The sequence below is a fragment of the Monopterus albus genome, unplaced genomic scaffold, assembly GCF_001952655.1.
Source record: "Monopterus albus unplaced genomic scaffold, M_albus_1.0 scaffold2.1, whole genome shotgun sequence".
Taxonomy (NCBI): domain Eukaryota; kingdom Metazoa; phylum Chordata; class Actinopteri; order Synbranchiformes; family Synbranchidae; genus Monopterus; species Monopterus albus.
Genome location: NW_018127882.1, coordinates 6,756,611 through 6,766,604, shown reverse-complemented (window position 1 = coordinate 6,766,604; position 9,994 = coordinate 6,756,611). Strand labels below are relative to the sequence as shown.

The following is a 9,994-nucleotide window of genomic DNA, read 5'->3' as shown; positions in this document are numbered from 1 at the left end:
GGGGGTTGGGGGGGGGGGGTCTATAATAAAAAATACACATGTGCATTCCTCATCCCCTACTCTCAAAGGCACACATAAACAAACACTGACATGACCTTATGTTCTGGTCATTCCACAAGAACACCTGCAGAGTATGCAGGAAGTTTAGCTCCTAAAAAAGGAATCACAAACAGACAGCTGCACCTACAAATTACACATGCTGCAACAAGTGCAAGCCTGCCTCCTGCTGCTCCTTAGAAAATTAATATGCTGAACAGCACACAGTTACATCCTTTTGAGACCCACACTCTCACAAAAATCCCATAGAAAGAAATGTACAAGGCAACAAAGACTAATTGGAAGCCCTGCTGCGAAAGAGAAATAGGCTAGATGTGAAAAAAAAGTCTGTAGGGAGGAGTAAAAGGAGCAGGGAGGGGCACCAAGGGGAGAAAATGAGGGGGTGCTGAGAAGGAGGAGGAGAAAATCTGAGGGAAACAACTTGGGACAGTGAGAAGACGGCAGCGAGCACACGGTGAGAGCCAACAGAGTGGCAACAAGAGAGTGAGTACAGACCTGGAATATCCATCAGCATCAACCAGGTACAGTAAAGACTTTACATACATTTTAATTCATTTTATCACTGTGGTGATGAGTGTTGGCCAGATGCAGACCACTAGAATAGATAAGTTTATTGATTTAGTCATAAGGCTATGAGAAAAGATTTTTCCACTTACTCTAAAATTAACAAGAATGTAAACTGAAATCCATTTGTTTTTTGATTCAGCTCTGGGTTCCCACAGAACTCTACTGGCTTGCTGCCAGGGGAAAATGGAAGTGCTGATGGTGTCTTTCCAATAGATGTACTTTATTTTTTTCTTCCAAAACTCAGCATTTATTTATCCAAAGTTGTTTACAGGCTCGACACCAGAACACCGCAAATCTTTGATTATGTACAAAGCTACTTCCAAGCCATAAACTTAACTTGTTTTTCTCTTTTTTTGAATATCCAAACAACAAAAATGAAAAACTAAATCTTAAAAACTCACTGTCCTTCTCGATTATGGTACCACTGTGGATTCTTGTTGCCATGCTTACTTTGTCTTTTATTGTCAAAAGAATAACTTAAGCTTCTTGGTTTCAGTTTCCTTATTCCACCTTATTTACTGTTTAAATTCCTTATTGTGCACTGAAATTGTATATAGGCTGAAAGATCAATTGAGAAACAATGAATAAAGATACAAGTCTTACTTTAGGCTTAATGGATGAACATAATTACAATAGTGTGGTTTAATATTTTTGAAGGTCATTCTCATCTTTTGTCATTTCTGTCCATAGACATGATGTCACTGTGCAGGAATCTGACAGTGCTTCGCCTTTTTCTGAGTGTCTTGTCTCTCCTCCACCCCCACTTTTTCACTCACGCTACCTCCACCTCTTCTCCTGTCACTCGTCCACGGATCATATTTATCACTGGCTTGGGCTCAGACCATGACTATGAGGATGACTACACCAGCTTTCCTCCTGAGGTGCTGTCCTCTGTGAAGACTCCCCTTGTGCACCAGGAGCTTTGCAAGTACAACCCCTGCCTGGAAAATCAGGAGCCGTGTGCCCATCTTTCAGCACAGACTGGGTGCCTCTGTCCTGGGTTCAGTGAGGCTGATGAGCCTCCTCACGCACCACGCATTCAAGCACTGCTGCCAGTCACTGAAGGGGATGACAGAGGGAAGGTAGAAGTGCAGTGGTGTGCACCGTCTTCTGTGGTGTCTTTGTACAGAGTGGCAGTTGAAGGAAGTGGCGGTGATGCCCAGGAATACGGAAGTGCTTTGCGACGAGGTTTGGTTGGATCTTTGGAAGCTGGGACCAAAGTGTGTGTAGAGGCGCTGAACGATGCAGGGCACAGCTCCCCCTCAGAGTTCTCCTGTAAACGGTATGACCCTCCTGAATCTTCTGACCACAAGCTATTGATCTGGGTCATACTTGGAGGAGTCGCCCTCCTTCTCCTTGTCATAAGTGTGATTTTCTGGAAGCTCAAAATGTGTCAAAGGGGAAAGAGAGACTCCACTGATGGACTAGGGAACCCCTCTTACAGCACGGAGGGAGCTCTGTGATCCAGAGCAGCACAAACTATACAGTATACACAGTCTATAGCAGCAGTATGATCATGACCAATAGTCAAACAGTTCTGCACTGGGTTTGTTATTGAATCAACAAAGTTGTTTACACTCCAGTTTCAAGGCACATGACGGAGTAACAGCAGCAATGTTTGTGGAAATACTTTTGGGTTAGAACTACAGGTTTTTTTGCTGGCAAATTAACCTGTAGGTTTATTGTAATGATTTTTTTATTCATTTGTGTGCTGAATTAAAATTTAAATATATTTTTAGAATACAGATACTGACTGAAAATTTTAATAAACTAAAATAGTTTTAATAAAAAAATCTGTCTTTGTTGAATTTTTGCTTTCATCTGAAAGGTTTTGAATAGGCACGCATTTGATAAAATACAACAACTGTCCAAAGCTGTTCAGTTGATTTGCGACCTGGAGACTAAGCCAAAGCAAACTGTTACTTTCATCAGTGTAAGATGTGACAATTTATAGCGCATTTTTAAATACATTTTATTTAATTAATTTAAGAATACTGTGACTTATCTAATCAACTGTGGCCATTTCTTTTTCTCCTTTTCATCGCAAGGAAAGTGGTAAAATGAAACCTGACCCGTGGTTTTTGATGTAGATCTATTGAAACAATGGGCAAACAACACTTTCGTATATAGAGAGGAGGAGAACGAGGAAACAGAATATGACGCTACCACCTAACAAGCGGATTGGCTACCTGCGGCGCAACGCCCCGCCCACCGTGGCCAATGATTTGTTGCCATCAATGCTTGTCAGTCATAAGCGTGAGGAAGGTCTATTATTTTAATAAGATATTCATACGAGCAGCATTCACACAACCAGGATGGCGAAAACAGGTGAGTGGTTTTTCGCTTCGCTCACGTTGACAGACAGACTTTATCTTTATAAACATCCCTAAGGTTGTTTGAGAAACTTAAGCTGATTATGCGTTCAGCTAAAAGTTGTTTTGTTAATGACATCGTAGCTGAAGTTGCATTAATAATATTTGATTGTCAGATTAGGTTAACAATTATGTAGTTATCTTAATTGGTGCAAGTATCTTGGCGCACTGAACCTTTTAAACTGGTGAATATTTTAAAAACCTTTACATTATGGTACTATGGTCACTGATGTCTTCTGTCGGCAAGTGCTTGCTCAAGGGGGACTTGTTGGGTTTTTCCTCTATTATAATAATAATAATAGTAAGGTCAAGACTATACTTTGTAAAGTGTACTGAGATGACATTTGTTGTGAATTGTTACTATACAAATACATAACTGAATTGTTGATTCAGAATGACTCAGCAGGCAGTGTCACACCAGAATGTGTTACCCACGCAACAAACAACAAACCATTTCAAGTATTTAAAACTTATATAAAGCAAAACATGTTCACATATACTGTAATCTACAATATCAAAGGGGATAAGGGTACCTTCCTTCCTAATTTACACACACCAACACACTGTTTAAGTGTGAATAAAAAAAGCATGAATGCCAACACCAGGGAGCAATTTCTAGTGGAATTTGCCCTGAGGGTGAAGATGTAAATCAGGTTCAGCACCTTGTGTCCTTCACCTCAACAGTCATCAACCAAGTCTATCATTTTCAAATATGATAAAACGTGAATAAATGATGACATGAAATAAAATAATTTTAGTCTGATTTGCTCTGATTCTCATACCTGCATCTGTAGGAAAAAGGTTTTAATGATTACATATTTGGATTTTTGAAGTGAAAAGAAGCAAATGCAACCCCTGCTGAAAAGAGAGTTTAAAAACCTCTTCAAAGGTTAATGGATTATGTTTTTTTATCAATTAAAAAAATAAATTAAAAAAACTGTAGCCTAATTGTTGCATGTGCAAAGGTTGGGGCAGCTGTTGAGCATACAACTGTAATTCAAAATCTGTACACCTCACTATGTATAACTAATTGAGATTGCGTTTATATAAATAAAGCTGGGATTGCTGTCACACACAAAACCAAATTGGCTTCTTCATGCATTTTATAACACTCACAAGTAAAGTGTATTTATGTTGCTTTGTGAACTCCTGGCCAGTGTTTCCCTAGGTTAATTGGTCAGGCAGAGTGGATCTGGGGGGTCCGTGGACAACAACTTAGTTTTCATCTCTGGTTTTTCTCACTCAACCTGTCTCCTCTACTTTGCTCTCTCTGTCTCTCTCTCTCTCTTTCTGTGTGTGTGTGTGTGTGTGTGTGTGTGTGTGTGTGTGAGAAGTGTGGATAAGTCGCATAGGAACATGAGGAGCAGTTACTGATGGGTAATGAGCTGATGATATTATTAGTTGTTACATCCTTACCAGGCTGTTTGCTTGTTTGTCAGTGTGCAGAGTTACATGTAACCCATCACATGAACCGTAGACTTTTTTCTTTCTGTTGTTAAGGATGGTTAGTAATAAAATCTTGTGTCAGACTTTTATATTATTTGAAGCCTAACCTGAGTTTTAAAAACTGAATGGTGCAATTTTACTGGAGTATCAGGCAAAGTCTTAACAGACTTGACTTTAATGTGTCTCCTCTCTCTTTATCAGCTACCAAGCAAATCTCCTATGAAGATCTGAAAGCCCTTGTGGGAAAGAGCCAAAATCTCTTTCTGGTTGATGTCCGCACCAAGGAGGAAGTGGCTAATGGACGTATTCCAGGATCAGTTCATATCCCAGGTGAGCTTGAGGGAAACATTTTAAGGTTAAAATACATACATTATATTCCACTGTTTCATCCTGAACACTAAATATACCTTTTCCCCTTATTTTTCCACTTGTCATTCACACTCAGATCAAGGTTTTCTTAGTCATGTTTTTGTTTATAATGAATATACAAAAGTGTGCAGCATCCATGTACTGTTGTTCAGTTTTTCATTTTGTAAATGTTACACATTAGCTGCTAATGTTTCATATAATCTTAATATTAAAATACTGATCTACCTGCCTCTCTTTCTCCCTTTCTTTCTTCAGTTGATACAGTAGGCACTGCTCTTGAAATGAATCCAGAAGAATTCTTGGCCAAGTATGGGGTAACCAAGCCACCACTAGATGCACCAGAGTTGGTGTTCTACTGCCGAATTGGAAGACGAAGCGAAATGGCCACGAACAAGGCCCATTCTCTAGGATATGTACTAGGATACACTAAGTAAATAAGTTACTGTTTATGATGCACACACACACACACACACACACACACACACACACAGACAATCCAAATCTCCTACATCTGCAGCCCTAACTACACTGCCTGGTCAAATTAAAAGTCACACCTGTACAATTGTATGCACTTCAATGCAACACTTCAATGTCATAATAATAAACATACCACTGAATTTATACATTTATGACAATTTCACCAAAAAGTGAGACATTTTGAGCTTCATGAACACAGACCTTAACGTGGAAGTATTGCATTAGTGCATACAGTTGTACAAGTATCACTTTTAATTTGGCTAGGCAGTGTATTTTAAGATTCATGTCATGCCTATAGATCGCCCATACATTTGTAGAAACATGTCCATTGTTATTTTCCTGTCATTATGAAATGTGCAGATTTATAACATACTGTAGGTTTCATATGTAATAATGACAACCCTTATATTCTGTGCCTTTCTTCTTTGTTTCAGTGCACGTAATTATGCTGGAGCATATAAGCAGTGGTCCGAGAAAGAGGGAAAGTGATTGATGTTAAAGGAAAGCCTTATATATTTAAACAAATAGCAACTCTGAAAGCTCTGTAGACAAAATTGTTTATCCTTTGATACTGGTTTATTTTCATGAAGTACAGCATTGTATTTAAAATGTATCAATGGATACAAATAAAGTTTATTTGTTACCCCCACACAGTCAGATGTAATTGTGTGGATAATTTCTAAGACTTCAATATCTAAGATGCAAAACTGGCAAAACACTCCTGCATGGTAAAAAGATACAATGTGGTATAGCATCAAATAAAGTAGCATAGTTTTACAAAAACAAAGAATGTCTTCATAGGCTAAGCCATAGCTTTAAGCCATATACTGTACATGAATATGTTTATTCTCCATATAACTGCTCATACATGATTGTTTTAAAACATTTCTTGAAAGTGTATAGGAAGACTAAAGTGAGGTGTTAACCCCAAATTATAATATTATGGGTATTACACAGAAAAAAAAAACTTTTAGAAATTATAACCAATGTGCAGGTTTTTTTAATGAGTGGATGGTGGCTTTAATGCATTTTCCCTGATAAAAACTATAAAACTATGTCACGAAGCTTAGTTTAAACTAGTTCCAACTCAACCAGGTACACCACTGAAATGTTGTTTAAAAGTTAATAAATCAATTGCAATGATACAGAATATAGGCTAATGTATATATTTATATAATTCCTTCATAAGTGTTTATACTAAAATAACTACAGCTTTTCAACTTTTATTTTGAAAGTATCATTAAAAACATGCCAAGGAGGATGTTGGGTCCAAAGTCCCCTAGACCCAAGGAACCTGTCACCTTCTATAGTGATCTATCTATCTATCTATCTATCTATCTATCTATAGCAATTGTTGCCCTTCTGCCAGGTGGCATAATAACCTAACGTTAACTGTATTACACGTAGTAGTACACTTATTCCAGTATAAAGCCTATATGGAGTTGTATGTCTACATCGCCCTTTGCTGTTATTTCCATCAGCGTAAAATGTGTCAACGTAACTTATAGTGTTTACGATAACTTCGTGTCAATTATAGCTAGCTACATAACAAGGCAGCCAACAGCGCACTTTTATGGTTTATTGCATTCATTTAAGAATACTGTGACTTATCTAATCAACTGTGGTCATTTATTTTTCTCATTTTCATTCCAAGGAAAGTGATAAAATGAAAGCTGATCCCTGGTTTTTGATATAGATTTATTGAAACGATGGGGAAAACAACACTGGCATGAAGAGAGGAGGAGAACGAAGCGATTCAGTTTGGACTCAGAAACAGAATGTTATGTTACCTCCTAACAAGCGGATTGGCTACCTGCTGATGTTTTTGGCGCTACGTCCCGCCCACCGTAGCCAATGATTTGTTGCCATCAATGCTTGTCAGCCCTGCGATGGATTGGCGACCTGTCCAGGGTGTACCCCGCCTTCGCCCGATTGCCAGCTGGCATTGGCTCCAGCACCCCCCCACCCTCCCCGGGACCCCGTTCAGGGACTGAGCGGTAGAAAATGAATTAATGAATGCGTGTCACCCATAACCGTGAGGAAGGTTTGTTGTTTTAACAAAGTATTCATACCAGCAACATTGATACAACCAGGATGGCGAGCACATGTGAGTGGTTTTTCGCTCCACTCACGTTGACGGACACACTTAACATTAAACATCTCTAAGGTTGTCTGAGGAACTTAAGTTGATTATCTGCCTAGTCAGCTAAAAGATTAGTTATTGACATCGTTTCTAAAGTTGCATTTATAATATTTGATTGTCAGATTAGTTTAGCATTTATGCATATGCTATCTTATTTGGTGCAACTATCTCGGCACAGGTAACCTTTTGAACTGGTGAATATAAAAAAATATTTACAGTATGGCCACTGATGTTTTCTGTCTTAAATATGTCTAATTCAGAATGACTCAGCAGATAAAGGTAGACAGTGTCACACCCGAATGTGTTACTCATGCAGCAGACAGCAAACCATTTCAAGTATTTGACAATTATATGAAGCAGAAGTTGTTTACATATACTGTAATCTGCAATATCACAGGTGATAAGGGTACAGCTCTTCCTGTTTTATAGACACACCAACACACTGATATGAAAAGCATGAATGCCAACATGAGGGAGCAATCTCTAGTAGAATATACCCTGAAGGTGAAGATGTACCTAGGTTTTTTTAAATCAGGTTCAGCATCTTGTGTCCTTCACCTCAGCAGTCATCACCCATGTCAGTAATCGTCTGAGCATTTCAAACATGATAAAACATGAATAAATGATGATGTGAAATAAAATGAGTTTAGTGTGATTTGCTCTGATCCTCATACCTGTATCTGAAGGAAAAGGGCTTTATTGATTACGTATTTATTGATTTTTGAAGTGAAAAGAAGCCAATGCAACCCCCTGCTGAAAAGAGTTTAGTTTAATATGTCAGTGTGCAGTTACACATAACCCATCACATGAACCATAATCTTTATTTTTTTAAAGGATGCTTAGTAATAAAATCTTGTGTCAGACTTTTATATTATTTGAAGCCTATAAACCGAATGGTGCAATTTTATAGGAGTAATCGACAAAGTCTTAGCCGACTTGACTTTAATGTGTCTCCTCTCTCTTTATCAGCTACCAAGCAAATCTCCTATGAAGATCTGAAAGCCCTTGTGGGAAAGAGCCAAAATCTCTTTCTGTTTGATGTCCGCACTAAGGAGGAAGTGGATGAAGGACATATTCCAGGATCAGTTCATATCCCAGGTGAGCTTCTTTTTAAAACTTATTTACATGGAGGGAAACATCTTAAGGTTAAAATACATACATTATATTCCACTGTTTCATCCTGAACACTAAATATACCTTTTCCCCTTATTTTTACCACTTATCGTTCACATTCAGATCAAGGTTTTCTTAGTCATGTTTTTGTTTATAATGAATATACAAAAGTGTGCAGCATCCATGTACTATGGTGCCTCTCTTCCTCCCTTTCTTTCTTCAGTTGATACAGTAGGCACTGCTCTTGAAATGAATCCAGAAGAATTCTTGGCCAAGTATGGGGTAACCAAGCCACCACTAGATGCACCAGAGTTGGTGTTCTACTGCCGAATTGGAAGACGAAGCGAAATGGCCACGAACAAGGCCCATTCTCTAGGATATGTTAAGTAAATAAGTTACTGCTTATGATACACACACACACACAGACAATGCAGGTCTCTTACATCTGCAGCCCTAACTACACTGCCTGGTCAAATTAAAAGTCACACCTGTACAATTGTATGCACTTCAATGCAACACTTCAATGTCATAATAATAAACATACCACTGAATTTATACATTTATGACAATTTCACCAAAAAGTGAGACATTTTGAGCTTCATGAACACAGACGTTAACGTGGAAGTATTGCATTAGTGCATACAATTGTACAAGTATCACTTTTAATTTGGCTAGGCAGTGTATTTTAAGATTCATGTCATGCCTATAGTAAAGATCGCCCATACATTTGTAGAAACATGTCCATTGTTATTTTATAACATACTGTAGATTTCATATGTAATAATGACAACCCTTATATTCTGTGCCTTTCTTCTTTGTTTCAGTGCACGTAATTATACTGGAGGATATACACAGTGGTCCCAGAAAGAGGGAAAGTGATTGATGTTAAAGGAAAGCCTTATATATTTAAACAAATAGCAACTCTGAAAGCTCTGTAGACAAAATTGTTTATCCTTTGATACTGGTTTATTTTCATGAAGTACAGCATTGTATTTAAAATGTATCAATGGATACAAATAAAGTTTATTTGTTACCCCCACGCAGTCAGATGTAATTGTGTGGATAATTTCTAAGACTTCAATATCTAGGATGCAAAACTGGCAAAACACTCCTGCATGGTAAAAAGATACAATGTGGTATAGCATCAAATAAAGTAGCATAGTTTTACAAAAACAAAGAATGTCTTCATAGGCTAAGCCATAGCTTTAAGCCATATACTGTACATGAATATGTTTATTCTCCGCTGCTCATACATGATTGTTTTAAAAACATTTCTTGAAAGTGTATAGGAAGACTAAAGTGAGGTGTTAACCCCAAAATATAATATTATGGGTATTTTTAACTCTAACCGGTTCTTTTATGTGAAGGCCCCAAGAAGTAACACTCAGGAAACAGGAATCAGCTTTACGTAGATTTATTTTCTTCTGGTTAAATGCAGAGTTATTACAGC

At 37.9% G+C, this 9,994-nt stretch overlaps 3 protein-coding genes across 5 annotated transcripts in view; all 3 read left to right on the top strand.

Moving 5' to 3' along the window:
* The window catches only part of LOC109955653 (thiosulfate sulfurtransferase/rhodanese-like domain-containing protein 1), a 47,337-nt gene extending 41,400 nt beyond the window's left edge, over nucleotides 1-5,937 (top strand). The window contains exons 1-4 of one of the 2 annotated variants that reach the window (XM_020592049.1): nucleotides 2,826-2,952; nucleotides 4,644-4,772; nucleotides 5,067-5,241; nucleotides 5,723-5,937. In XM_020592049.1, the coding sequence (XP_020447705.1) occupies nucleotides 2,940-2,952; nucleotides 4,644-4,772; nucleotides 5,067-5,241; nucleotides 5,723-5,777 (372 nt within the window). In that variant the 5' untranslated portion in view covers nucleotides 2,826-2,939 and the 3' untranslated portion in view covers nucleotides 5,778-5,937. Of the gene's footprint in view, nucleotides 1-2,825; nucleotides 2,953-4,643; nucleotides 4,773-5,066; nucleotides 5,242-5,722 lie in introns of those variants that run through there. The other variant, XM_020592039.1, reaches the window with a different exon arrangement.
* On the top strand, nucleotides 461-2,104 carry LOC109955648 (LRRN4 C-terminal-like protein). Its single transcript, XM_020592026.1, has 2 exons — nucleotides 461-578; nucleotides 1,315-2,104. Exon 2 carries the CDS (start codon nucleotides 1,317-1,319, stop codon nucleotides 2,085-2,087), a length of 771 nt encoding a protein of 256 aa, XP_020447682.1. The 5' UTR covers nucleotides 461-578; nucleotides 1,315-1,316; the 3' UTR covers nucleotides 2,088-2,104.
* Nucleotides 5,938-7,260: 1,323 nt separating the features above from the next.
* On the top strand, nucleotides 7,261-9,583 carry LOC109957077 (thiosulfate sulfurtransferase/rhodanese-like domain-containing protein 1). Of its 2 annotated transcripts, none has more exons than XM_020594672.1 (4): nucleotides 7,261-7,395; nucleotides 8,401-8,529; nucleotides 8,768-8,930; nucleotides 9,369-9,583. In XM_020594672.1, the coding sequence occupies exons 1-4, from the start codon at nucleotides 7,383-7,385 to the stop codon at nucleotides 9,421-9,423; spliced, it is 360 nt and encodes a 119-aa protein (XP_020450328.1). In that variant the 5' UTR covers nucleotides 7,261-7,382; the 3' UTR covers nucleotides 9,424-9,583. The 2 variants fall into 2 exon arrangements, with proteins under 2 accessions (XP_020450328.1, XP_020450337.1); XM_020594681.1 differs by having other exon boundaries at nucleotides 8,768-8,925; nucleotides 9,369-9,407.
* The last annotated feature ends 411 nt before the right edge of the window (nucleotides 9,584-9,994 follow it).